The following is a 26,688-nucleotide window of genomic DNA, read 5'->3' as shown; positions in this document are numbered from 1 at the left end:
CATCTTCCCTTTCCTCCCATCTTCCCCCTCCTTCCCCTTCCTCCCATCTTCCCCCTCCTTCCCCTTCCTCCCATCTTTCCCCTCCCCCTCTCCTCTACCCACCTTCCCATCCATGGTTCCCCTAATCCCTCCTCCCCACTATCCCTCCCCTTTCCTCTATACCAACTCTCCTCTTCCCCACCCCCTCCCCTTTCACCCTCTCCTCACCCCCACCCACTTTCCACTACCATGCCCACCCCTCCCCTCTCACCCCACCCCTCCTCCCTCTCTCCCCTTCCCCTCCTTTTGCCCCCTCCTCCTCCTCCCCTCCCCTCCCTTTCCCCCTTCTCCCTCCCCTCCTCCCTTTCCCCTCCCCTCCTCCCTTTCCCCTCCCCTCCTCCCTTTCCCCCTCACTTCCTACCCTTCCCTCACCACCCACCTCCCCCACTTGCCTGCCAGCCGCCGGCCTCACGCAGCCCCTCGTCGCCTCCCCCTTTATTCCAGCTCCCGCCGCCTCTGCCCCGTCCCCTGGCGCTGGGTCAAGTGAACGGAGACCACGGGGCTTCCTCGGTGCCGGCTGGGCTGCCCCGTGCCGGGTCCCAGTGCCCCGACCCCGCCAGCTGGGCTGCCCCCTAGCCGGCTACCGGTCCCAGTCCCCGCCGCCGCCGCTCCGGTCCGGCCCGCACAATGAGCCCCGCCGGCCGCAAGTAGTGCCGGCAGCGCCGCCTCACCGCCCCTGCTCTCCGGCCGGAGCCATCCGCCCGCCGCACCACCTCCTCCCTCCCTGCTGTCCATGCGCGTCGCACTCCTGCCATGCCATTGGCTCATCCGGGGGGGTGGGGGAAATCCCGGGTGGGTGGGGGGGAATCCCGGGGGGGTGGGGGAAATCCTGGGGGGGGATGATGAGGGGGAGATCCTGTTGGGGGGGAATGACATGGATGCAGATCCTGGGGGTGAATGATGGGAGGGCAGATCCTGGGGTGATGGGAGTAGTTCCCAGGGGAATAATGGAGAGGGGATCCTGGTGGGGGGGGGGGATGAATGATGGGGTGGGGAGATCCTGGGGGGGGTTGAAATGATAGGGGGGTAGATCCTAGTGGGGGGGTGGCATGATAGAGGGGGGAAAGATCCTGGGGGGAAAGATCCTGGGGGGAAAGATCCTGGGGGGAAAGATCCTGGGGGGATGGAGGAAAAGATCCCGGGGGGATGCGGGGGCACGTCTCGGGGGTCACAGGATGGCACGTCTCGGGGGTCACAGGATGGCACGTCTCGGGGTCACAGGATGGCACGTCTCGGGGGTCACAGGATGGCACGTCTCGGGGGTCACAGGATGGCACGTCTCGGGGGTCACAGGATGGCACGTCTCGGGGGTCACAGGATGGCACGTCTCGGGGGTCACAGGATGGCACGTCTCGGGGGTCACAGGATGGCACGTCTCGGGGGTCACAGGATGGCACGTCTCGGGGGTCACAGGATGGCACGTCTCGGGGGTCACAGGATGGCACGTCTCGGGGGTCACAGGATGGCACGTCTCGGGGTCACAGGATGGCACGTCTCGGGGGTCACAGGATGGCACGTCTCGGGGGTCACAGGATGGCACGTCTCGGGGTCACAGGATGGCACGTCTCGGGGGTCACAGGATGGCACGTCTCGGGGGTCACAGGATGGCACGTCTCGGGGGTCACAGGATGGCACGTCTCGGGGGTCACAGGATGGCACGTCTCGGGGGTCACAGGATGGCACGTCTCGGGGGTCACAGGATGGCACGTCTCGGGGGTCACAGGATGGCACGTCTCGGGGGTCACAGGATGGCACGTCTCGGGGGTCACAGGATGGCACGTCTCGGGGGTCACAGGATGGCACGTCTCGGGGGTCACAGGATGGCACGTCTCGGGGGTCACAGGATGGCACGTCTCGGGGGTCACAGGATGGCACGTCTCGGGGGTCACAGGATGGCACGTCTCGGGGGTCACAGGATGGCACGTCTCGGGGGTCACAGGATGGCACGTCTCGGGGGTCACAGGATGGCACGTCTCGGGGTCACAGGATGGCACGTCTCGGGGGTCACAGGATGGCACGTCTCGGGGTCACAGGATGGCACGTCTCGGGGGTCACAGGATGGCACGTCTCGGGGTCACAGGATGGCACGTCTCGGGGGTCACAGGATGGCACGTCTCGGGGTCACAGGATGGCACGTCTCGGGGGTCACAGGATGGCACGTCTCGGGGGTCACAGGATGGCACGTCTCGGGGGTCACAGGATGGCACGTCTCGGGGGTCACAGGATGGCACGTCTCGGGGGTCACAGGATGGCACGTCTCGGGGGTCACAGGATGGCACGTCTCGGGGGTCACAGGATGGCACGTCTCGGGGGTCATAGGATGGCACGTCTCGGGGGTCATAGGATGGCACGTCTCGGGGGGTCATAGGATGGCACGTCTCGGGGGTCATAGGATGGCACGTCTCGGGGGTCATAGGATGGCACGTCTCGGGGGTCATAGGATGGCACGTCTCGGGGGTCATAGGATGGCACGTCTCGGGGGTCATAGGATGGCACGTCTCGGGGGTCCTAGGATGGCACGTCTCGGGGGTCCTAGGATGGCACGTCTCGGGGGTCCTAGGATGGCACGTCTCGGGGGTCCTAGGATGGCACGTCTCGGGGGTCCTAGGATGGCACGTCTCGGGGTCCTAGGATGGCACGTCTCGGGGGTCCTAGGATGGCACGTCTCGGGGGTCCTAGGATGGCACGTCTCGGGGGTCCTAGGATGGCACGTCTCGGGGGTCCTAGGATGGCACGTCTCGGGGGTCCTAGGATGGCACGTCTCGGGGGTCCTAGGATGGCACGTCTCGGGGGTCCTAGGATGGCACGTCTCGGGGGTCCTAGGATGGCACGTCTCGGGGGTCCTAGGATGGCACGTCCCGGGGGTCCTAGGATGGCACGTCCCGGGGGTCATTGGATGGCACGTCTCGGGGGTCATTGGATGGCACGTCTCGGGGGTCATAGGATGGCACGTCTCGGGGAATAGGATGGCACGTCTCGGGGAATAGGATGGCAGGTCCTGGGGGGGTGGGGGGCAGATCCTGGGGGGGGTGGGGGGCTGGTCCTGGGGGGGATCGGGTGCTGGTTCTGGGGGGGATGGGGGGGTGGAAAGCTCCTGGGGATGATGGAGGGGTAAATCCCAGGGGGATTGGGGAGGAAAACCGGAGGCCCCTCCTTGCATTGACTTTGATGCAAACTGGGGTCTTGTTTGCGGCAGGAGATGGGGGGAGTGCATCGACCTGGGGGCAGGAGACAATGGAGGGGCTGGTAATGGGTTCCAGTGGTGGAGAGTGTAGGGGGAGTGGGCTGAGGGGTTGGGAGGGGAGGATGGAGAAGGTAGGGTGGGGGTGAGGAGAGGGGTGAGAGCATGTGGAGGGGGGGGTTGAGTTGAAGGGTGGTGGTGTTGGAGGAGGTGTGGGGGAGAGGTGGTATTGAGAGGGAAGGTATATTGAAGGGAATGGGTGAGTGGGGGTGAGGAGGGTGTGGTGGGGTGAGAGAATTGGGAGGGGTGGAGGAATTGGGATAGGTGAAGGAGGGGTATAGAGGGTTGGGAAGGGTGGAGATGGGGTGGGAGGGAGGAGATGGGGTGGAGGGAGATGGGGGTGGGAGGGAGATGGGGGTGGGAGGGAGATGGGGGTGGGAGGGAGATGGGGGTGGGAGGGAGATGGGGGTGGGAGGGAGGAGGGAAGGGAGAGGAAGTATGGGGAGAGGTGGAGAGGAGGGAAGGAAAGGGGAGGAGGGAGGAGGGAGGGAAAGGGAGGAGGGAAGAGGAAGTGGGAGTGTAAAGGGGAATGAGGGAGGGAGATGGGGAATGAGGGAGGGAGATGGGGAATGAGGAGGGAGAGGGGGAATGAGGGAGGGAGAGGGGGAATGAGGGAGGGAGAGGGGGAATGAGGGAGGGAGAGGGGGAATGAGGGAGGGAGAGGGGGAATGAGGGAGGGAGGGGGGGAATGAGGGAGGGAGTGGGGGGAATGAGGGAGGGAGGGGGGGGGAATGAGGGAGGGAGGGGGGGAATGAGGGAGGGAGGGGGGAATGAGGGAGGGAGGGGGGAATGAGGGAGGGAGAGGGGGCATGAGGGAGGGAGAGGGGGAATGAGGAATGAGGGAGGGAGAGGGGGAATGAGGGAGGGAGAGGGGGAATGAGGGAGGGAGAGGGGGAATGAGGGAGGGAGAGGGGGAATGAGGGAGGGAGAGGGGGAATGAGGGAGGGAGAGGGGGAATGAGGGAGGGAGAGGGGGAATGAGGGAGGGAGAGGGGGGAATGAGGGAGGGAGAGGGGGAATGAGGGAGGGAGAGGGGGAATGAGGGAGGGAGAGGGGAATGAGGGAGGGAGAGGGGGATTGAGGGAGGGAGGGGGGAATGAGGGAGGGAGAGGGGGAATGAGGGATGGGAGAGGGGGAATGAGGGAGGGAGAGGGGAATGAGGGAGGGAGGGGGGAATGAGGAGGGAGGGGGAATGAGGGAGGGAGAGGGGGAATGAGGGAGGGAGAGGGGGAATGAGGGAGGAGAGGGGGAATGAGAGGGAGAGGGGATGAGAGGGAGAGGGGGAATGAGAGGGAGAGGGGGAATGAGGAGGGAGAGGGGGAATGAGGAGGGAGAGGGGGAATGAGGGAGGGAGAGGGGGAATGAGGGAGGGAGAGGGGAATGAGGGAGGGAGAGGGGGAATGAGGGAGGGAGAGGGAATGAGGGAGGGAGAGGGGAATGAGGGAGGGAGAGGGGGAATGAGGAGGGAGAGGGGAATGAGGGAGGGTGAGGGGGAATGAGGGAGGGAGAGGGGGAATGAGGGGGAGGGGATGAGGGGGGGGGAATGAGGGTGAGGGGGATGAGGGAGGGAGAGGGGAATGAGGGAGGGAGAGGGGGAATGAGGGAGGGAGAGGGGGAATGAGGGAGGGAGAGGGGGAATGAGGGAGGGAGAGGGGGAATGAGGGAGGGAGAGGGGGAATGAGGGAGGGAGAGGGGGAATGAGGGAGGAGAGGGGGAATGAGGAGGGGAGGGGGAATGAGGGGAGAGGGGAATGAGTGGGAGAGGGGGATGAGGGAGGAGAGGGGAATGAGGGAGGGAGAGGGGGAATGAGGGAGGAGAGGGGGAATGAGGGAGGGAGAGGGGGATGAGGGTGGGAGGGAGGGGGTGAGAGGGGGGAATGAGGGAGGGAGAGGGGGAATTGAGGGAGAGGGGGAATGAGGGAGGGAGAGGGGGAATGAGGGAGGGAGAGGGGGAATGAGGGAGGGGAGAGGGGGAATGAGGGAGGGGAGAGGGGGGAATGAGGGAGGGAGAGGGGGAATGAGGGAGGGGAGGCAAGGGAAAGGAAGAGGGGAGGAAGGAAGGGAGGAAGAATGGAAAGGAGATGGAAGGTGGGATTGGGAGAGGAAGGAGGAAAGAGGTGGGAGTGGCTAGGCTCGTCCTTTGAATGCAGTCCAGGGTGGTCCAGGTCCAATCCAGTAGCAGCACCTGCTCCAATGGTGGGTGTAATTTTAGCTTTGAAGCCACAGGAAGTGGGGAGGAGTGGATTCGAGGTTCATTTGAGGTCAACACAAACCCAATCCAGGAGAATACAATCCGACGAAAAACAGCCCACACTCAGGTGTAATCCAGTCGGAGACATTGCAACCTAATGCAATGCACCGAGATGGCGCTATCTGTCCCAAGACAATACAAGGTGGTCTGTACTATCCCGTGGAGAATCACCCCCTGCAACCACGCCATTCGGTCCAAACCACGCCACCCATTCATAGCAACCGACTCCCACATGATGTGAGTCAGTCAGACAACTCAAATGAGCCCAGTGTAGTATAGCGCTCAAGGTCACGCAACACAACGCAAGAGACTGATTTCATTTAAAACAGCATAAGCCAATTTAAAATAATGCAGCCCAACTCTTCACTCAACGTCCCAAACCAAGATGATGCAAGATAACGCCATCCGATCGGTTAAATCAACACATCACACTCCAGTCTAAGAATCTCCAATTCAGTCCCAAACTACAGATCCCACAAACCACGTCAATACAAGTAAGATTCACCCAGCCCAGAATGTTGAGCTCTATCTAATTTGATAGGCCATGTCAATCATTGCCTTGCAATCCAGTGGGGTGGGGTGGGGGGGGGGGGGGGGGGGAGCACAATTCCACTACAATCCTGATTGTGACAACATACCCCAAGCAAACCGATGCACCCAGTCCAACTGCGGATAATAAGAGCCATTCCAAAGCGAAACATGCAATCTGAAACTATGCAATAAACCCACTTTAGATAAGGTCACCCAGTCTATGGCAGATCAATCGCATCAAGAGTCAGCATCCTTAACCAGGAGATTGGAACCCAATCTAAGATAAAGTCCATCAAACCCTGAAAAGGAAAGACATTCATAAAATTGTAGCCCATTAGTAGATGCCACAACGCAGTTCAAGATGGCACAACCCAGTGTGACAACACAATCTAGACAAGGACATAACACAAAATCAATGCAAGGCAATGCAGGCCAACACAAGTAAACAAAAGCCAAAAAGTCAAAGAAAACCAATGCAGGGCAATGCAGGGCAACGGGTCAACACAGGTCAACACACATCAATATAGGGTAATGCAAGTCAATACAGATAAATACAAGTCAACATAGGTCAACGTAGGTCAATACAAGCCAACACAAATGAATACAAGTCAACATAACACATGTCAATCCAAGTCAACGCATGGCCAACACAAGTCAATCCAAATCAACGCAGGCCCATACAAGTCAATCCAAGAAAGTGCAGGTCAATCCAAGCCAACACAAGTCAATCCAAGCCAACACAAGTCAATCCAAGTCAGAGCAAGCCAACACAAGTCAATCCAAGTCAGCGCAGACCAACACAAGTCAATCCAAGTCAGCGCAGACCAACACAAGTCAATCCAAGTCAGCGCAGACCAACACAAGTCAATCCAAGTCAGCGCAGACCAACACAAGTCAATCCAAGTCAGCGCAGCCCAACACAAATCAATCCAAGTCAGCGCAACCCAACACAAGTAAATTCAAGTCAGTGCAGCCCAACACAAGTCAATCCAAGTCAGTGCAGGCCAACACAAGTCAATCCAAGTCAGTGTAAGCCAACACAAGTCAATCCACATCAGAGCAAGCCAACACAGGTCAATCCAAGTCAGAGCAGGCCAACACAAGTCAATCCAAGTCAGTGTAAGCCAACACAAGTCAATCCACATCAGAGCAAGCCAACACAGGTCAATCCAAGTCAGAGCAGGCCAACACAAGTCAATCCAAGTCAGCGCAGACCAACACAAGTCAATTCAAGTCAGTGCAGCCCAACACAAGTCAATCCAAGTCAGTGCAGGCCAACACAAGTCAATCCAAGTCAGTGTAAGCCAACACAAGTCAATCCACATCAGAGCAAGCCAACACAGGTCAATCCAAGTCAGAGCAGGCCAACACAAGTCAATCCAAGTCAGTGTAAGCCAACACAAGTCAATCCACATCAGAGCAAGCCAACACAGGTCAATCCAAGTCAGAGCAGGCCAACACAAGTCAATCCAAGTCAGCGCAGACCAACACAAGTCAATTCAAGTCAGCGCAGACCAACACAAGTCAATCCAAGAAAGTGCAGGTCAATCCAAGCCAACACAAGTCAATCCAAGCCAACACAAGTCAATCCAAGCCAACACAAGTCAATCCAAGTCAGAGCAAGCCAACACAAGTCAATCCAAGTCAGCGCAGACCAACACAAGTCAATTCAAGTCAGCGCAGCCCAACACAAATCAATCCAAGTCAGCGCAACCCAACACAAGTAAATCCAAGTCAGCGCAGCCCAACACAAGTCAATCCAAGTCAGTGCAGGCCAACACAAGTCAATCCAAGTCAGTGCAGGCCAACACAAGTCAATCCACATCAAAGCAAGCCAACACAGGTCAATCCAAGTCAGAGCAGGCCAACACAAGTCAATCCAAGTCAGCGCAGACCAACACAAGTCAATTCAAGTCAGCGCAGACCAACACAAGTCAATTCAAGTCAGCGCAGCCCAACACAAGTCAATTCAAGTCAGTGCAGCCCAACACAAGTCAGACCAACACAAGTCAATTCAAGTCAGCGCAGCCCAACACAAGTCAATTCAAGTCAGTGCAGCCCAACACAAGTCAATTCAAGTCAGTGCACGCCAACACAAGTCAATCCAAGTTAGTGCACGCCAACACAAGTCAATCCAAGAAAGTGCAGGTCAATCCAAGCCAACATAAGTCAATCCAAGCCACACAAGTCAATCCAAGCCAACACAAGTTAATCCAAGCCAACACAAGTTAATACAAGCCAACACAAGTCAATCCAAGCCAACACAAGTCAATCCAAGCCAACACAAGTCAAACCAAGCCAACACAAGTCAAACCAAGCCAACACAAGTCAAACCAAGCCAACACAAGTCAATCCAAGCCAACACAAGTCAATCCAAGCCAACACAAGTCAATCCAAGCCAACACAAGTCAGCGCAGCCCAACACAAGTCAATCCAAGTCAGCACAGCCCAACACAAGTCAATCCAAGTCAGCACAGCCCAACACAAGTCAATCCAAGTCAACGCAAGCCAACACAGGTCAATCCAAGTCAGCGCAGGCCAACACAAATCAATCCAAGTCAGCGCAACCCAACACAAGTAAATTCAAGTCAGTGCAGCCCAACACAAGTCAATCCAAGTCAGCGCAGCCCAACACAAGTCAATCCAAGTCAGTGCAGGCCAACACAAGTCAATCCAAGTCAGTGCAGGCCAACACAAGTCAATCCACATCAAAGCAAGCCAACACAGGTCAATCCAAGTCAGAGCAGGCCAACACAAGTCAATCCAAGTTAGCGCAGACCAACACAAGTCAATTCAAGTCAGCGCAGACCAACACAAGTCAATTCAAGTCAGCGCAGCCCAACACAAGTCAATTCAAGTCAGTGCAGCCCAACACAAGTCAATCCAAGTCAGTGCACGCCAACACAAGTCAATCCAAGTTAGTGCACGCCAACACAAGTCAATCCAAGAAAGTGCAGGTCAATCCAAGCCAACATAAGTCAATCCAAGCGACACAAGTCAATCCAAGCCAACACAAGTTAATCCAAGCCAACACAAGTCAATCCAAGCCAACACAAGTCAATCCAAGCCAATACAAGTCAAACCAAGCCAACACAAGTCAAACCAAGCCAACACAAGTTAATCCAAGCCAACACAAGTCAATCCAAGCCAACACAAGTCAATCCAAGCCAACACAAGTCAGCGCAGCCCAACACAAATCAATCCAAGTCAGCGCAACCCAACACAAGTAAATTCAAGTCAGTGCAGCCCAACACAAGTCAATCCAAGTCAGCGCAGCCCAACACAAGTCAATCCAAGTCAGTGCAGGCCAACACAAGTCAATCCAAGTCAGTGCAGGCCAACACAAGTCAATCCACATCAAAGCAAGCCAACACAGGTCAATCCAAGTCAGAGCAGGCCAACACAAGTCAATCCAAGTCAGCGCAGACCAACACAAGTCAATTCAAGTCAGCGCAGACCAACACAAGTCAATTCAAGTCAGCGCAGCCCAACACAAGTCAATTCAAGTCAGTGCAGCCCAACACAAGTCAATCCAAGTCAGTGCACGCCAACACAAGTCAATCCAAGTTAGTGCACGCCAACACAAGTCAATCCAAGAAAGTGCAGGTCAATCCAAGCCAACACAAGTCAATCCAAGCCAACACAAGTCAAACCAAGCCAACACAAGTCAATCCAAGCCAACACAAGTCAATCCAAGCCAACACAAGTCAATCCAAGCCAACACAAGTCAGCGCAGCCCAACACAAGTCAATCCAAGTCAGCACAGCCCAACACAAGTCAATCCAAGTCAGCACAGCCCAACACAAGTCAATCCAAGTCAGCCCAGGCCAACACAGGTCAATCCAAGTCAACGCAAGCCAACACAGGTCAATCCAAGTCAGCGCAGGCCAACACAAGTCAATCCAATTCAGCGCAGGCCAACACAAGTAAATCCAATTCAGCGCAGGCCAACACAAGTCAATCCAAGTCAGCGCAGCCCAACACAATTCAATCCAAGTCAAGTCAGCGCAAGCCAACACAAATCAATCCAAGTCGCGCAGGCCAACACGAGTCAATCCAAGTCAGCGCAGGCCAACACAAATCAATCCAAGTCAATCCAAGTCGCGCAGGCCAACACAAATCAATCCAAGTCAGCGCAGGCCAACACAAATCAATCCAAGTCAGCGCAGGCCAACACAAATCAATCCAAGTCAGCGCAGGCCAACACAAATCAATCTAAGTCGATCCAAGTCAGCGCAGGCCAACACAAGTCAATCTACATCAGCGCAGGCCAACACAAGTCAATCCAAGTCAGCGCAGCCCAACACAAGTCAATCCAAGTCAGCGCAGCCCAACACAAGTCAATCCAAGTCAGCGCAGCCCAACACAAGTCAATCCAAGTCAGCGCAGCCCAACACAAGTCAATCCAAGTCAGCGCAGCCCAACACAAGTCAATCCAAGTCAGCGCAGGCCAACACAAGTCAATCTACATCAGCGCAGGCCAACACAAGTCAATCCAAGTCAGCGCAGCCCAACACAAGTCAATCCAAGTCAGCACAGCACAACACAAGTCAATCCAAGTCAGCGCAGCCCAACACAAGTCAATCCAAGTCAGCGCAGCCCAACACAAGTCAATCCAAGTCAGCGCAGCCAAACACAAGTCAATCCAAGTCAACGCAAGCCAACACAGGTCAATCCAAGTCAGTGCAGGCCAACACAAGTCAATCCAATTCAGCGCAGGCCAACACAAGTAAATCCAATTCAGCGCAGGCCAACACAAGTCAATCCAAGTCAGCGCAGCCCAACACAATTCAATCCAAGTCAAGTCAGCGCAAGCCAACACAAATCAATCCAAGTCGCGCAGGCCAACACAAATCAATCCAAGTCAATCCAAGTCGCGCAGGCCAGCATGAGTCAATCTAAGTCAGCGCAGGCCAACACAAATCAATCCAAGTCGCGCAGACCAACACAATTCAATCCAAGTCAGCGCAGGCCAACACAAATCAATCTAAGTCGATCCAAGTCAGCGCAGGCCAACACAAGTCAATCTACATCAGCGCAGGCCAACACAAGTCAATCCAAGTCAGCGCAGCCCAACACAAGTCAATCCAAGTCAGCGCAGCCCAACACAAGTCAATCCAAGTCAGCGCAGCCCAACACAAGTCAATCCAAGTCAGTGCAGCCCAACACAAGTCAATCCAAGTCAGCGCAGCCCAACACAAGTCAATCCAAGTCAGCGCAGCCCAACACAAGTCAATCCAAGTCAGCGCAGCCCAACACAAGTCAATCCAAGTCAGCGCAGGCCAACACAAGTCAATCTACATCAGCGCAGGCCAACACAAGTCAATCCAAGTCAGTGCAGGCCAACACAAGTCAATCCAAGTCAGCGCAGGCCAACACAAGCCAATCCAAGTCAGCGCAGGCCAACACAAGTCAATCAAAGTCAGCGCAGGCCAACACAAGTCAACCCAAGTCAGTGCAGGCCAACACAAGTCGATCCAAGTCAACGCAGGCCAACACAAGTCAGCACAAGCGCAGGCTAACACAAAGTGATCCATACTCAACTGACAGCAAGGTAACCCATCCAACCAATCCAAAGCATGGTGACACACCCCCCTATCCCCGCCCAGCAAAGGTAACCTGTCCTCTTCCGACATCAAGGCAAGCAGCAGAGAGAGCAACCCAAAACATTCATTCCCAATCACATATGTCAATAGCAACTCCCATTAAATATGACTTAAGGCAATGCAAGTCAGAACAACCTGGACAGGGCACAGGCAATGTCAGAGACGGGAGGCAGTCTAATCTGCCACAGTGCACCCTGCTCTGGGGCAACACCAACCAATCCACAATACTGCCAACTGATACCACAGTCCAAGCTAGAAATAGCCACACCAAGACAGTCCAATGCAGTCCATACTAGGCAACCCAGTCTGAACAGCGCCACCCATTCCGACCCCCCCCCCCCACCCGGTCCGACCCCCCCCCCACCCCACCCGGTCCGACCCCCCCTCCCACCCGGTCCGACCCCCCCTCCCACCCGGTCCGACCCCCCCCCCCACCCGGTCCGAACCCCCCCCCACCCGGTCCGAACCCCCCCCCCACCCGGTCCGAACCCCCCCCCCACCCGGTCCGAACCCCCCCCCACCCGGTCCGAACCCCCCCCCACCCGGTCCGAACCCCCCCCACCCGGTCCGAACCCCCCCCCCACCCGGTCCGAACCCCCCCCCACCCGGTCCGAAACCCCCCCCCCCCGGTCCGAACCCCGCCGCCCGGTCCGAACCCCGCCGCCCGGTTCCGAACCCCGCCGCCCGGTCCGAACCCCGCCGCCCGGTCCGAACCCCGCCGCCCGGTCCGAACCCCGCCGCCCGGTCCGAACCCCGCCGCCCGGTCCGAACCCCCCCGCCCGGTCCGAACCCCCCCACCCGGTCCGAACCGCCCCACCCAGTCCAACCCCCCCACACAGACCAAACCCCCCCCCCCACACAGACCGAACCGTCCCACCTGTGAATGAAGAAATTAGATTCTAGTTCATAATCACACACCTTAGTTCAAGTGAAATCAACCTGACGTAACACCCCCTCCCCCACCAAACCATCCAATGGATGGCACAATTCAAATGCTGTCTACAAATTTTCCGAGGACATCACAGCAATGTGGGAGCGTACAGGAGGGAAATAGATCTGCTCGGTGAGTGGTGTCACAACAACAACCTTGCATTCAACGTTACCAAAACCAAGGAGATGATTGTGGATTTAAGGAGGGGGAAATCAGGGGAAGACGACCCAGTCCTCATCGAGGGCTCAGTAGTGGAGAGGGTTGAGAACTTCACATTCCTGGGTGTCAACATCTCAAAGGATCTTTCCTGGGGACTATTTGAGGAGATTCAGTATGTCACCAAAGATTCTCAAAAGCATCAACAGGTGTACCATGAGAGGTTTCTGACCAGTTCCATCATTAGATTGATGGCCTGTGCCATCACGGGCACCAGATTCCACTCCATCGAGGACATCTACAGGAGGTGGTGTGTTAAGAAAGCAGTCTCTCTCCTCAAGGACCCCCCACCACCCAGGCCATGCCCTCTTCACTCTGCTACCATTGGGGAAAAGGTCCATGAGCCTGAAGACGAGCACCCAGCGGCACAAGGACAGCTTCTTCCCCTCTGCCATCCAACTCCTGAACCACAGACAACGTCCTCACTTTGACTTTTCCTTTTCTTGCACTATTTTGATTCATTTTGAAATGTGATTTGTAGAAATGTTTGCACCTGTGAAAGCTGCCACTAAACATCAAATTTTGTGACACGTTCATAGCAAGAGGATTCGGGTCCAGGAGTAGAGAGATCCTGCTCCAGCTGTACCGGGCCTTGGTGAGACCACATCTGGAGTACTGCATGCAGTTATAGTGTCCTTACCTGAGGAAGGATCTCCTTGCCATGGAGGGGGTGCAGAAGAATCGATAAGAAGAGATAATAATATAAAAGGAATAAAAATAAAAGACAGGGAATATAAAATCAGTCTGTTTGCGGATGATGTGATAGTGTACTTAACAGAACCAGAACTATCAATAAAAGAACTATATAAGAAATTGAAGGAATATGGAGAAGTGTCGGGATACAAGATAAACGTAAATAAAAGTGAAGCAATGCCTATGAATAACGCGGATTTCTCAAAATTTAAGGAGGAATCCCCATTCAGATGGCAAACGCAGGCAATAAGATACCTAGGTGTGCAAATAAACAAAAATCTAGGCCAATTATATAAACTCAATTACAATCCACTAATGAAAAAACTACAGGACGATTTAGAGCATTGGAAAGAGCTACCACTAACACTGATAGGAAGGATAAACTGTATTAAAATGAACATTTTTCCAAGGATACTATACTTATTTCAGGCATTGCCAATACAACTGACAGAAAAATTCTTCAAAGAGTTAAAGAAAATAATAAGGAGATTTTTATGGAGAGGGGGGAAACCGAGGATAGCACTAGACAAATTAACAGAATGGTATAAACAAGGAGGCTTACAATTGCCAAACTTCAAAAATTATTATAGAGCCGCACAATTAAGGTACCTATCAGATTTTTATCAAACAAGGGAAAAACCAGACTGGACGAGACTAGAATTAGATAAAATAGGGGAAAAGATACCTGAACACATATTATATAAATGGGACGAAAAATTGGTACAACATAGAACTTCTCCAGTATTACACCATCTCCTCAATATATGGAAGAAGATACATGTAGAAAGAAATAAAATAAATTACCAAATACCAAAACTAATATTGACGCAAAATAAGCTACTCCCTTTTACAATAGACAACCTTGCCTTTAGAAAATGGGAAAAAAAAGGGATTAAAAGAATAGAAAATTGTTTTTCAGGAAGTAGATTCTTATCCTTTGAACAAATGAGAGATAAGTACAATATAACGGGAGATACAGCGCTGGCATATTACCAACTGAGATCCTACTTGAAAGATAAATTAGGAAGCAACTTGAGTTTACCAGAGGGAAGTAACCTTGAATATGTGATTACAGATACAATGTTAATCAAAAGATTTATAAAAAATATGTATATTAAACTACAAGAAAAGGAAAATGAGGAAACAAATGGTAAAACTAAACAAAAATGGGAACAAGATTTAAATATAAAGATAAAAAAGGAAACATGGGAGAAGTTATGCTCTGGAACGATGAGAAATACAATAAATACGAGGCTGCGTATGATACAATATAATTGGTTACACAGATTATACATTACACCGCAAAAGTTAAATAAATGGGACCCAACAGTATCTGATAGATGTTTTCGATGTAAAAAAGAAAGGGGAACAACAATTCATGCAATCTGGACATGTGAGAGAGTAGAAAAATTTTGGGATGATCTCAATCAGATATTAAATAAAATAACAGAAAACAATATACCAAAGAATCCAGAGATCTTTCTCCTAAGTAACATAAAAAATAAAGAATTTGGAATTGACTTGGAGGATGCACAAAAAAGATTTGTTAAGATAGCCCTAGCTGTAGCAAAAAAATGTATTATGTCAACCTGGAAATTGGAAGATAATTTGAAAATACAACAATGGTATATAGAAATGAATAAATGTATTCCATTAGAAAAAATAACATATAGTTTAAGAAATAATATTGAAATATTCGAACAAGTATGGGAGCCTTACATTAAATACAATAGCGAAAACCTACCGGGAACAAACATTACCTAAGTTGATGGAAGGAGAAGAGAAGAAAAAAATGGACTCAGTAGAATTTCTGGTGTATTTTTGTTGAATGACAACATTGTCTAACTGAATTAATGCAACCTAGATTGTATAACTAAAATGGATGAGAGGGGGGAGGGATGGGGGGGTGGCTTGGGAGGAGGGAGGGGGGAGGGAGAAAAAGTCACTGTAAATGTGTGGAAAAGAAAAAGTGTATATCATGGCTATTGTGATTTATGGTGTGAAAAATAAAAAATTTAAAAAAAAAAAAAAAAAAAAAAAAAAGAGGGGGTGCAGAGAAGGTTCACTAGACTGGAAGGATTTGCATATGAAGGAAGGTTGGATAGACTAGGTTTGTACTCTCTGGAATTTAGAAGATTGAGGGGGGTCTTACAAAAACATAAAATTCTTAAGGGATTAAACAGACTAGGTGCAGGAAGGTAGTTTCCAATGCTGGGAAAAACCAGAACCAGGGGTCACAGTTTAAGGATAAGGGGGAAGTTTTTTAGGACTGAGATGAGGAAAAATTTCTTCTCTCAGAGGGTGCTGTATCTGTGGAATTCTTTGCCACAGGACATAGTCCTTGTCAATATTTTAGAGTAGGTTAGATTTGGCCCTTGTGGCTAAGAGGATTGGGGGGTCTGGGGAGAAGGCAGGAACCGGGGACTGATCAGAGCCATGATCCTATTGAATGGCGGTGTAGGCTTGAAGGGCCAAATGGCCTCCTCCTGCACCTATGTTTCTCTGCCAATAAATTCTGGTTCTGGAACGGATATCCAGGACAACGCAATGTGGTGATTCAATCCACTCAAAGACAGTACGTAGATAACACCATCCTGGTCCAATGCAAGAATCAAACCCAGTGTAACCACAGACAAGGAAAGCATTCAACACAAGACAACATAATCCTGTTGAGAAAAACCAGTACAATCCCAATCTAATGCAAGCAGAAACAGTTCAAGGCGTTCCAATCCAGTCCGTGACAAGCTTACCCAGGGGCAAAGCAATGCAGCCCAAAGTAATCCAGGACAATGCAACTCCATCCTAACAACGACCTCAGAGGTGTGGGGGAAAGTGCGCTGACCGGCTTGACCGGCTGCATCATGGTCTGGTACCGGGACACCAAACCCCCCCCGAGCGTGAAGCCCTGCAAAAGGTAGTGGACCCAGCCCAGGATATCACAGGCAAAACCCTCCCCACCGTCGAGAGCATCGACAGGGAACGCTGCCCTCGGAGAGCAAGGATCCACCCCGCCCAGCACACGCTTTGTTCTCACTGCCGCCATCAGGAAAGAGGTCTAGGGGCCACAAGACTCGCAAACCAGGTTCAGGACCAGTTGCTCCCCCTCCACCATCAGACTCAATGCCACACTCAATCGGGGACTCTGACGTGCACTTTAATTAGTTTTTTTCTCTCTCTCTCTGTATTGGTTTGTTTACATTTCTTTGTTTAAATTTTTAGCCAATTCGGCCCTACAATTCTGTGCCACCCAATTTACACCCCGTTAACCTACACCTCCAGTACATTTCGAAGGGTAGGTGGAATCCTGAGCCCCCTGGGGAAAACCCACGCAGACATGAGAACGTACAAACTCCTTACAGACAGTGCAGTCCCGATAGCTGGCATTGTAACAGCATGGCGCTAACCATTACGCCTACTGCCTACTGTGCCATCTTTCTGTACACCATGTACAGTTTTTTGTTTGCACTACCGATAAGTGGTCATTCTGCCTGGCCCGCAGATAAAGAATCTCCAGGTTGTACGTGATTTCACATATGTACTCTGACAATAAATCTGAAATCGGTACTCCAAGTGCAGCCTGACCAGAGGTTTATCGGGGATGCAAAGTTGAGGCACTGGTTGGACCTCACATGGAGAATTGTGAGCAGTTTTGGGGTCCTCGTTTAAGAAAGGATGGGCTGACGTTGGAGAGGGTTCAGAGGAGGTTCACAAGGATGATTCCAGGAATGAAAAGCTTATCGTATGTGGAGCATTTGACGGCTCTTGGCCTGAACTCTGGAAATTAGGAGAACGAGGAAAAATCTCACTGCAACATTTTGAATGTTGAAAGGCGTGGACAGAGTCGATGTAGAAAGGTTGTTCCCCATGGTGAGAGAGTGCAGGACAAGAGGGCACAACTTCAGGATTGAAGGGCATTCACTTAGAATAGGGATGCGGAGAAATTACTTCAGCAGGAGGGCAGTGAATCTGTGGAATTTGTTGCCACAGGCAGTTGTGGAGGCCGGGTCATTTAAGGCAGAGAACAGCAGGTTCTTGATTAGCCAGGGCATCAAAGGTTATGGGGAGAAAGCCGGGCAGTGGGGATGAATGGGGAAAATGGATCAGCTCATGATTAAATAGCGGGGAAGTCTCGATAGGCTGAATGGCCTATTTCTGCTCCTCTGCGAAGGGGTTGAGGGGAGGAGGAGGAATTGGACAGTACCTCAGAAGTTCTGAATCCTTTCCCCACCTGTACAAACTACAACCACAATTCCATCCCACACAAACTATACACAGAACCACATTTAAACAAACAGCCTGTTGACATTGTTAGAAACTCACAGTAACACTACCCCTTTGTTATGTACGCAGTTATTAAACAGATGCAATTAACTGTTTACATTTTCAAATTAAAATCCCGTGATTAATATGTACGACACACTCGATCCCCTGAGGGGCCCTTTGTCCCGGGACTCGCCCACCATCCCCCTTGGACACTGCGTGCTCCCAATCTAACTTTTGGAACCACTCTGGTGAACCCCCTCTGCACTGTCTCCAAAGCCAGTCCATCCTTCCTTGAGTAAGGAGACCAGAACTGCACGCGGTTTTCCAGATGCAGCCTCAACAGGACCTGGTCCAGTGGCAGCAGAACTTCCCGGCTCCTAAACTCAATTCCTCCAGCGACGAAGGCCAACGTTCCATCTGCCTTCTTGATTTTTTTTAAAATTTAAATTTAGACATACATCACGGTAAAAGGCCAATTCGGCCCACAAGCCCGTGCCGCCCAATTTACACATAATAGTTCAGCACAGTTTAGAAGGGCCGAAGGACCTGTTTCTGTGCTGTAATGTTCTACGGCACAGATTTCATGGATCCAACACTATCTTCCTGCCCTTTCTAATCACGCATCCACAACAGAGGAAAAACCTCTCTCTTACCCGCTAACGGTGTCCGCTTGGTCAGCCAGTGATCCCTGCTATTCCGGGATCCAAAAGGAATGGGAGAGCCTGCAGGTAAACGCAAGATTCCTTAACCATTAATAGACTCAGCAATCCGCTCGAGGTACAAACACAATTCAACAGGTGTTCAGAGTCCATCCGTCAGCCCTCTTCAACTATGAAACAGGTGAATATCTCCATATACAGCAAAATCCCCATTATCCAGAATTCAAGCACTGGCAAAAAAAAATAATTGAGGAAAAAAATGTTTTTAATTGAAATAAATACCATGCATAGTCGAGTTTCAGAAACCAATTTTTCGGATCAAATTTCCTTGGGGGGGGTGACTTTTACATGGATACTACTTTTGCCTGGGTTAAATACCTGAGTTGTTCAAGGCATAAGGAGCTCGGATGGACAGGACCGGATTGTAAGCGCACTTTTGGGGGCGTCAAGAGCTCCAGTGGGAGAGCAGCCAGGGCGAAGGTCCGCAGTTGGGGCGATGACAGCTTGAATGGTTGAGCGGTCAGGGTTTTGGGAGTTCAGATGGGCGGCAGCTGGGGTGAGGATCCACAGTCAGGGCATCTGGAATTTGGATGGTTGGGCAGTCGGGAGCTCAGATGGGCAGGTGGCCATGCCATCGGGAGCTCGGATGGGCAGGCACCGGGAGCTCGGATGGACAGGCGGTTGGGAGCTCGGATGGATGGGCAGTCAGGGCATCTGAAACTTGGATGGATGGGTAGTCGGGAGCTCAGATGGCCAGGCGGTCAGGGCATCAGGAGCTAATCAGGAGCTCAAATGGACAGGTGGTTGGCAGTTCAGATGGGCAGGCGGCTGGGGTGTCTGGAACTCGGAATGATGGGCAGTCGTGGCAAAAAATAGTGGGGGGGGGTTTGACTTTTACACAGGATCGACTATTACACATGGATACAGTATACGGTAAGAATAAAATATGTATGTTTAAAATTGTAAATGTTTCCTGAAGTGACATGTCAACCTGTGGTGAAGATGGAAGCAAATATCCAGCCTGGAGGCCTTGGTCGGGCTCTGCTCATAGCAGCTGTTTGGATAAAGTCGCATGAAACAGCGACGGCATCGCCCAGGATGAAGAGCGGGTCGATGCCACTCGCCGTTGGGGTGACTCTCTTAAAGTGTCTCCTTATCCCTGTTTAGTAAAAGAGGCTTCATCTGTAAACTTCGGGGGGGGGGGGGGGGGGGGGTGGTTAATTATCTGTAACATTACTCTTGGTCTTTCGAGCGTTTCCGCGGAGGGGGAGAAACCTCCAGATGCAGCAATGGTTAAATGTTTTCAAAAATATGACCGAAAATAAAGTAAAATGCTTCAAGGTTTATATATTCATGAAGCTGAAGTTTATTCAATGTAAGGACAGTGAAGTACTTTTGTCTTTTAAACTGTTTATTCTTAATGCAGGTATATTAATTAGGCATTGTAAGATTAAGTCTCAAGCAACTGGAAAATACACATCCGGCATCTACCAATCCCCATAGGTGTTGTATATCAGGGTTTCACTGTAATATAGGCAGAGACCTTTCACTCCATTACTCTGTACTGGATATACAGAGCAATTCCATGCCCCCACTTATTTTTCCCACAACCCAATCTATCTGACATGTTCATCAACTCCCCACCCCACCTCCTCAACCCAATCCACCGAACTCTGTCCCACTTCCATTACTCCCGAGGTAATTTACCATGGCCAATCTTGCACTGAAATCATCCAAGTGGGATATACCACACCGTCGAGGTCGGGAGCTGCAGAAGGTGGCGAACGCAGCCAGAATGTCATCCCCATCCCCTCCACGGGCTCCATAGGCCCCAGAAAGGTGGGACTGATCAAACCCCCTTCTCCTTTTCCGCTGTTGCCAAGTTCAAGATGTAGGAGCAGAAATCGGCCCATCTAGTCTGCCTCGCCAATTTAAGGATGAGCTGACCCACCTGGCTCCAGTCCCCGGCTTCTCCTCATATCCCTCGATGCCCTGACTAATGCACTCTTACTGGCGGGAGACTAAGTACAGTGTGACATTTATATAGACAGCTTCCACCCGCAGTGGAAGAGAGGAATACCCAGTTATTTGACATATTGGAGACAAATAATGTTTGACGATAAATAGTTTTAAAAGGAAATTTAGCACAGCACTCACCATCTTTTGCAATGTTCATTTTGGTGAGATCGTGGCACCCTTGAAGCTGGCATGAGGAATAAAGTAAAATTGGTATTTGTACATTGAGGGAATGATAAAACTTTATGATTCCACTCTGTTCTGCGCGGAAGTCTAACCCCCTCCCCCCATCCCCTTCCAACACTGGCACCAGTGTGAAGGCCCTGCCCCTTCCAACACTGGCTCCAGTGTCAACGCCCTGCCCCTTCTAACACTGGCTCCAGTGTAAATCCCCTGCCCCTTCCAACACTGGCTTCAGAGTAAACCCCTTGCCCCTTCTAACACTGGCTCCAGTGTGGAAACCCCCACCTCTTCCAACACTGGCTCCAGTGTGACTGCCATCCTTCCAACACTGGCTCCAGTGACCGCCACCCTTCCAACACTGGCTCCAGTGACCGCCACCCTTCCAACACTGGCTCCAGTGACCGCCACCCTTCCAACACTGGCTCCAGTGTGAACCTCCCACTGTGTGTGGGGATGGACATGTGAGGGGGCAATGCATGAGGATAATCCGGGAGGAGGCAGTGTGTGAGAACCGACACGGTGTGGGGGGGGTGACACAGGCAAGTGCGTTTGGACAGACATGGGCAATGTCCCTTGCCACTGCTGCAAAACCAACAGCAAGGATGTGGTAGTGGATGGGGGGTGGGGGGCGGGTCTCCTGCCAGTGGGCAGCCTCTCCCCGGTCTCCGAGGGACGGGTGGGGGTGGGTGTCAGTGCAGAACATAGGGGTTTGCAGAGAGGGTGTGGGACGCACAAACCCACACACATTACCCGTGACAGCAGGACAGCACCATCTGGCTGTTGCCATGAAGAGTGCTCCACACGTGTAAGCAGACACACAGTTGGCCAAGTCCGAACACAGAATGTCCCTCTCCCTTCTCCAGTGGGCTGCCTCCATTAGTGGGTAACCTGCACAGAAAGTCCAAAAATCCCAGATGCCAGAAATCCAGACCACCCAAGAATTCAGACTTTTCAGTATGTCAGCACCACAGGTGCACAGCGGGAACAAGTGACCACGCGGTCACCATTCTGAAACGGGCAATCGATCTGTGACAACGCCATAATTTTGTCTCCTACTTTTCCATTTAGCATACCATATATATTCGTAATATTCGAGCCCATGTAAAGATTGACACCCCCCCCCACCCTCACCCTGACTATTTGTGGCCCCGACTGCCTGCTCATCTGAGCTCCCAACGCCCTAACCATGGACCCTCACCCCGGCCGCCAGCCCGTCTGAGCTCCCAACACTCCACCGCCCGGTCCCACCCATCCAACCTCCCCGACAGCCCGGTCTGCCCATCTCAACTCCCAACGCTCTGACCATGGATCCTTGCCCCAGCTGCCCGCTCATCTGAGCTCCCAATGCCCTGATCGTGGACTTACCACTCGGTCCCACCCATCTGAGCTGCTGATGCTTTGACCGCCTATCCGAGCTCCTGACTCCCTGATATGCCATAGTGTGTAATACTAATACAGGGCTTTTATTAATAGACAATACTGGCCAGTGGGGGAAGGGGGAAGCATTTCCAACTGTTATACCAGTCAGGTGGAGCATCTCTACAGCCACAGCCAATAGCAAGCAACTCAATACATGAGAAGCAGTCAGTATAATACACCCCCCCCTCCCATTACATCATCACATACCTCGACCTACCACCCTTGCCCCGGCCGCCTGCAAATCCGAGCTCCCAACGCACCCAAGTGACTATCCAAGCTCCCGATGCCCCAACCGCAAACCCTCATATCAGCTACACACCTATCCGAGGTCCCGACACCCCAGCCGCGGACTTACCACCCAATCCCACCCATCCAAATTCCCGACACCCCGAACATGGACTTACCACCTGGTCAGGGCCATCCAAGCTCCCAAAGCCTTAAACGACACAGGTATGTACCACCGTCAAAAGTATGGCCCGTGTAAAAGTCAAATTTGACTCAGCAAAATGGTCCCCAAACTCGCCTATTACATGAGTTTATACGGTATATATATTTACAAACCCATAATTATGGATCCTGAAGTAGATAAACTTCACAGGGTGGAGAGAGAGAGAGGAACATGTTGAAACTGAGTGAGAAATTTGAAATAATTAAGAAACTAGAATGTGGCGTGGGCAAAACTGGAAACGTGTGACATGGAAGTCTACAATTTACAAGATAAAAAAGGCCAAGAATAAAATTCTACAACTCACGGCCTCGTATGAGTCTAACAAAGTCGCTGAAGGATAAAGTTTACATTGGCCAAAATTAGAAAATTCTGATAAAATGCAAAAGAAGTGTTAAGCCGTGCGGCCGATGCAGTGGAGCTGCGAGTGTCCTTACCACCCACCAGCCAATGCAGTGGAGCTGTTAGTGTCCTGTCCACCCCCCAGAGGTGTGGCTGATGCATTGGAGCTGCGAGTGTCCTGTCCACCCCCTAGCCGATGCTGTGGAGTTGCGAGTGTCCTGTCCACCCACCAGCTGAAGCAGTGGAGGTGTGAGTGTCCTGTCCACCCACCAGCCGAAGCAGTGGGTGTGAGTGTCCTGACCACCCACCAGCCATGAAGTCGATGCAGCGGAAATAGTGAAAATTAACTAATAAATATTTGTTGGTTTTTTTTGTATTTTATATCAAAATAGTTTGTTAAATAAACTAAAAATAGTTAAACTAAAATAAGAACATAAGAAACAGGAGCAGGAGCCAGCCATTCGGTCCATCGACCGTGTCCCGCCATTCAACTAGATCATGGCTGATCTAATGATGGGCTCATCTCCACCGACCTGCCTTTTCCCATATCCCTTAATTCCCCGATGATGTAAAATCTCTCCAACCTGGTCTTAAATACATTTACTGAGGTCGCCCCACTGTTTCAATGGGCAGAGAATTCCACAGATTCACCACCCTCTGGGGAAAGCAGTTCCCCCTCATCTCCATCCAAAATCTACTCCCCTGGATCTTGAGGCTACGTCCCCTCATTCTGGTCTCCCCCACCAATGGGAACAACTTACCAACCTCTATCTTATCTCTGCCTTTCATCATTTATACGATTCCATAAGATCCCCTCTCATTCTTCTAAATTCCAGAGAGTACGGTCCCAGATGACTCAATCTCTCCTCATAGGCCAACCTCCTCCTCCCTGGAATCAACCCAGTGAACCTCCTCTCCACTGCCTCCAAAGCCAGTCCATCCTTTCTCAAGTAAGGTGACCAGAACTGCACGCAGTTCTCCAAATATCTTCTGCTTTCATTTATAAACTGTGTTTTTCTTTTACAATTTTCATTTTTAAATATGACTTCAAGAAGTATACACATGAAAAAAAAATGTTATGTTTACATTTTTGTCAAATGTTGATTTTATGTTTCTTTAAAACTCCTCGTTTTGATAAACAAAGCACTGTACCGGCTCACGCACAGAGACGCGGACCAGCCCACAAAATGGCTGACTATCGCGGCAACCGTACAGAGCTTGGGGTGACATCGGCCGTCGTCCAGTGACCTCCCGTACGGCAGGAAGGTGGGGAGCTGTGGCGGGAACACCAGCCAATCCCAGGCCGGCGCACGATGACGCAGGGCCCTGATGTCAGCGCCCAGGGCCCATATAAGGGCAACAGCCAGAGCAATAAACCAGCCTCAATTCCAAGACGTGCGTGTCGTTCTTCCTGCGCCTGTGTAACACGAACGCTACTGCACGCTGTCTTTGCCAATGATTAAACTATCAACATTTACCCATTCATCTCTTCTTTATTCGTCCTTAAATTCAAATTTTAAAAGTACTGCCTAAGAATCTGGACCAACCCAATCCCCAAGATTCTACTGCGTTATTCTCAATGTTCAAACATGAAAGACGGAACAGTGGTGCAGAGAGCTGCTACCTCTCCATGCTAGAGTCTCGGGTTCGATCCCAACCTCTGCCGCTGTGGCGTGCGGAGTTTTCCCGTTCTCCCTGTGTGTGTGTGTGTGTGTGTGTGAAGGAATAAGTTTAACGAATATGCTTAACAAAGGGTTAATGAGTTGGGTGAGAACATAGCTACCTTGTAACGTGGTGGGAACACCACAAAGAATGTAGTAAGAGGACACCCTGACATTTCCCAGCCATGTGCAGACGTCATAGGGAACATGTCGTGCAAAAATAGAGAACGCCTGCCGTGTGAAACTTGTAGGGTCAAAGTGGAGTGGGGCTCAGTGTAGAGAACAAGTTACCAAACTCCTTCTTTGTACCCCTCACTCCCGCTAGCATTATCAAGACTGAACAAAGAAACTGCCATCCACTTAATGGCTTCTGCTGTTTGTTTTATTACAGTGTGGGCTGACTTTCACACGTGTGACCTTCCCCCATTTCCCTTTCTCCCCCTCTTCCCTCCCCCCACCCCATGCTCTGGTCTCCACACACTGAAGCTCAGCAAGATTGGAGGGGTTAAATGAGCTGGTGCAATTTGCCCCTTGTGAGTAGAACCTGAGATAAGTTGATGGAAGGCAAAGAGTTTCTCTTAAGTCTTTGGCCTATCAAATTCTTCCTCTTCTCAGCCCAGCCTAACCTCTGATCACCTGTTTCTCCTAAATCAAGAGTTTACAAGCTATTGGTGATTACAAAGAAGGGTTCCATTACAAGCAACTGGTAATAATTTCTTCAAATAAATAACAAACCAAGCATTGGTTTGCATCATGAAACACAAGGTGGTCAACATCAAGACAACACTTAGCAGTGACTGAAATATAAATATCCAAAGTACCTTTGAACAAGGGTTAGATAGATGAAACAAGGAGTGGAGGCTGGGTGTCCTTCATCTTGGAAGGAGACGGCTGTGGAATCAGTTCGGTTGGATCGTCACTGGAGTCAGGGAACAACTCTGCAGGGGAAGAGAGAGAGTGGATGGCCTGGAGGTAGGGAGGGGACAGGGGGACTTGACAGGGAAGTAGGGGAGGGTACACAGCCACAAGGGAGAGGCTTAGGTTCATGACGCACAATGGGGAGGGAAGTCGGGTGGTTAAAGGACAGGCTCATGACCCATAGTGGGGGAGGGGGTTAGAGGTCAGGTTCAGGCCCACGGTGGGAGGGGGTTAGAGGTCAAGTTCAGGGCCCACGGTGGGGGTTAGAGGTCAGGTTCGGGCCCACGGTAGGGGTTAGGGGTCAGGTTCAGGGCCCCGGTGGGTTGGGGGTTAGGGGTCAGTTTCAGGGCCCACAGTGGGAGCGGGTTCTGGGCCCGGGAAAGGATAACATCCCCCGACTCCGACGGTCAGACCCCGGGCTTTACCTCCGCCGCCGACACCTTCCACTTTAGACCGGAGCCGCTGCCGGAAGTGGCGGACTCGGCGCGGACGGACCGGAAGCGGGGGCCCCTCGGCGGGAAGGACCGGAAGTGCCGTCTCCCGCTGCCCGCCCGGCTGGTTCTGAACCTGTGTCCCGCCATGGGGGTGAGGGAGAGGGAGAGAGGGAGGGGGAGGGCGGGAAGGAAGATGGGAAAGGGAGAGGAGGAAGGAGGGAGGAGGGAGAGAGGGAGGGAGGGAGGAGGGAGAGAGGGAGGGAGGGAGGAGGGAGGGAGGGAGGAGGGAGGGAGGGAGGGAGGGAGGGAGGGAGGGAGGAGGAAGAGAGGGAGGGAGGAAGAGAGGGAGGAGGGGAGGGAGGAGGAGAGAGGGAGGGAGGAGGAGAGAGGGAGGGAGGAGGAGAGAGGGAGGAGGAGGAGAGAGGAGGGAGGAGAGAGGGAGGGAGGAGAGAGGGAGGGAGGCAGGAAGAAGAGGGAGGGAGGGGGAGGAAGAGAGGGAGGGAAGGGAGGGAGGGAGGGGGAGGAAGAGAGGGAGGGAGGGGGAGGAAGAGGGGAGGAAGAGAGGGAGGGAGGGGGAGGAAGAGAGGGAGGGAGGGAGGGAGGGAGGAGGGGGAGGGAGGAGGGAGGAGGAGGAGGGAGGGAGGAGAGGGAGGGAGAGAGAGGGAGGGAGGCAGGAAGAGGGAGGGAGGCAGGAAGAGGGGGAGGGTGGGAGGAAGATGGGAAAGGGAGAGGAGGAAGGAGGGAGGGAGGAGGAAAGAGAGGGAGGGAGGAGGAAGAGAGGGAGGGAGGGGGGAGGAAGAGAGGGGGGAGGGAGGGAGGAGGAGGAGAGAGGGAGGAGGAGA

The 26,688-nt window shown here is 52.2% G+C and overlaps 2 protein-coding genes across 5 annotated transcripts in view; one reads left to right on the top strand and one right to left on the bottom strand.

The window, feature by feature from the left end:
• LOC138740907 (REST corepressor 2-like) overlaps positions 1 to 25,942 on the bottom strand; it is a 57,725-nt gene extending 31,783 nt beyond the window's left edge. For 2 of the 4 annotated variants that reach the window (XM_069894221.1, XM_069894223.1), the window contains exons 1-3: positions 25,316 to 25,534; positions 20,586 to 20,631; positions 18,423 to 18,491 (exon numbers count right to left, since the gene is read on the bottom strand). In XM_069894221.1, the coding sequence (XP_069750322.1) occupies positions 18,423 to 18,491; positions 20,586 to 20,604 (88 nt within the window). In that variant the 5' untranslated portion in view covers positions 20,605 to 20,631; positions 25,316 to 25,534. Of the gene's footprint in view, positions 1 to 431; positions 701 to 18,422; positions 18,492 to 20,585; positions 20,632 to 25,315; positions 25,535 to 25,837 lie in introns of those variants that run through there. The other 2 variants (XM_069894222.1, XM_069894224.1) reach the window with 2 other exon arrangements.
• Positions 6,701 to 16,205, top strand: LOC138741631 (streptococcal hemagglutinin-like). The gene is made up of 10 exons (XM_069895980.1): positions 6,701 to 7,089; positions 7,209 to 8,208; positions 8,319 to 9,236; positions 9,318 to 10,739; positions 10,805 to 11,941; positions 12,897 to 13,063; positions 13,149 to 13,231; positions 13,353 to 13,408; positions 15,485 to 15,602; positions 16,045 to 16,205. The coding sequence occupies exons 1-10, from the start codon at positions 6,701 to 6,703 to the stop codon at positions 16,203 to 16,205; spliced, it is 5,451 nt and encodes a 1,816-aa protein (XP_069752081.1).
• Positions 25,943 to 26,688: the final 746 nt, after the last annotated feature.

Source organism: Narcine bancroftii, chromosome 8 (genome assembly GCF_036971445.1).
Source record: "Narcine bancroftii isolate sNarBan1 chromosome 8, sNarBan1.hap1, whole genome shotgun sequence".
In the NCBI taxonomy this organism is placed as follows: domain Eukaryota; kingdom Metazoa; phylum Chordata; class Chondrichthyes; order Torpediniformes; family Narcinidae; genus Narcine; species Narcine bancroftii.
Note: the sequence above shows the minus strand (reverse complement) of the source record. Positions and strands in the feature narration are given on the sequence as shown.

What these genes read in the sequence shown, in the direction of transcription:
- LOC138741631 (XM_069895980.1), top strand. Translation starts at nt 6,701, where the DNA reads ATGGCCAACACAAGTCAATCCAAATCAACGCAGGCCCATACAAGTCAA. An exon ending in GTCAATCCAAGCCAACACAA is followed by an intron (nt 9,237 to 9,317) that starts GTCAGCGCAGCC and finishes GCCCAACACAAG; the next exon opens with TCAATCCAAGTCAGCGCAGC. An exon ending in GCCAACACAGGTCAATCCAA is followed by an intron (nt 10,740 to 10,804) that starts GTCAGTGCAGGC and finishes AATCCAATTCAG; the next exon opens with CGCAGGCCAACACAAGTCAA.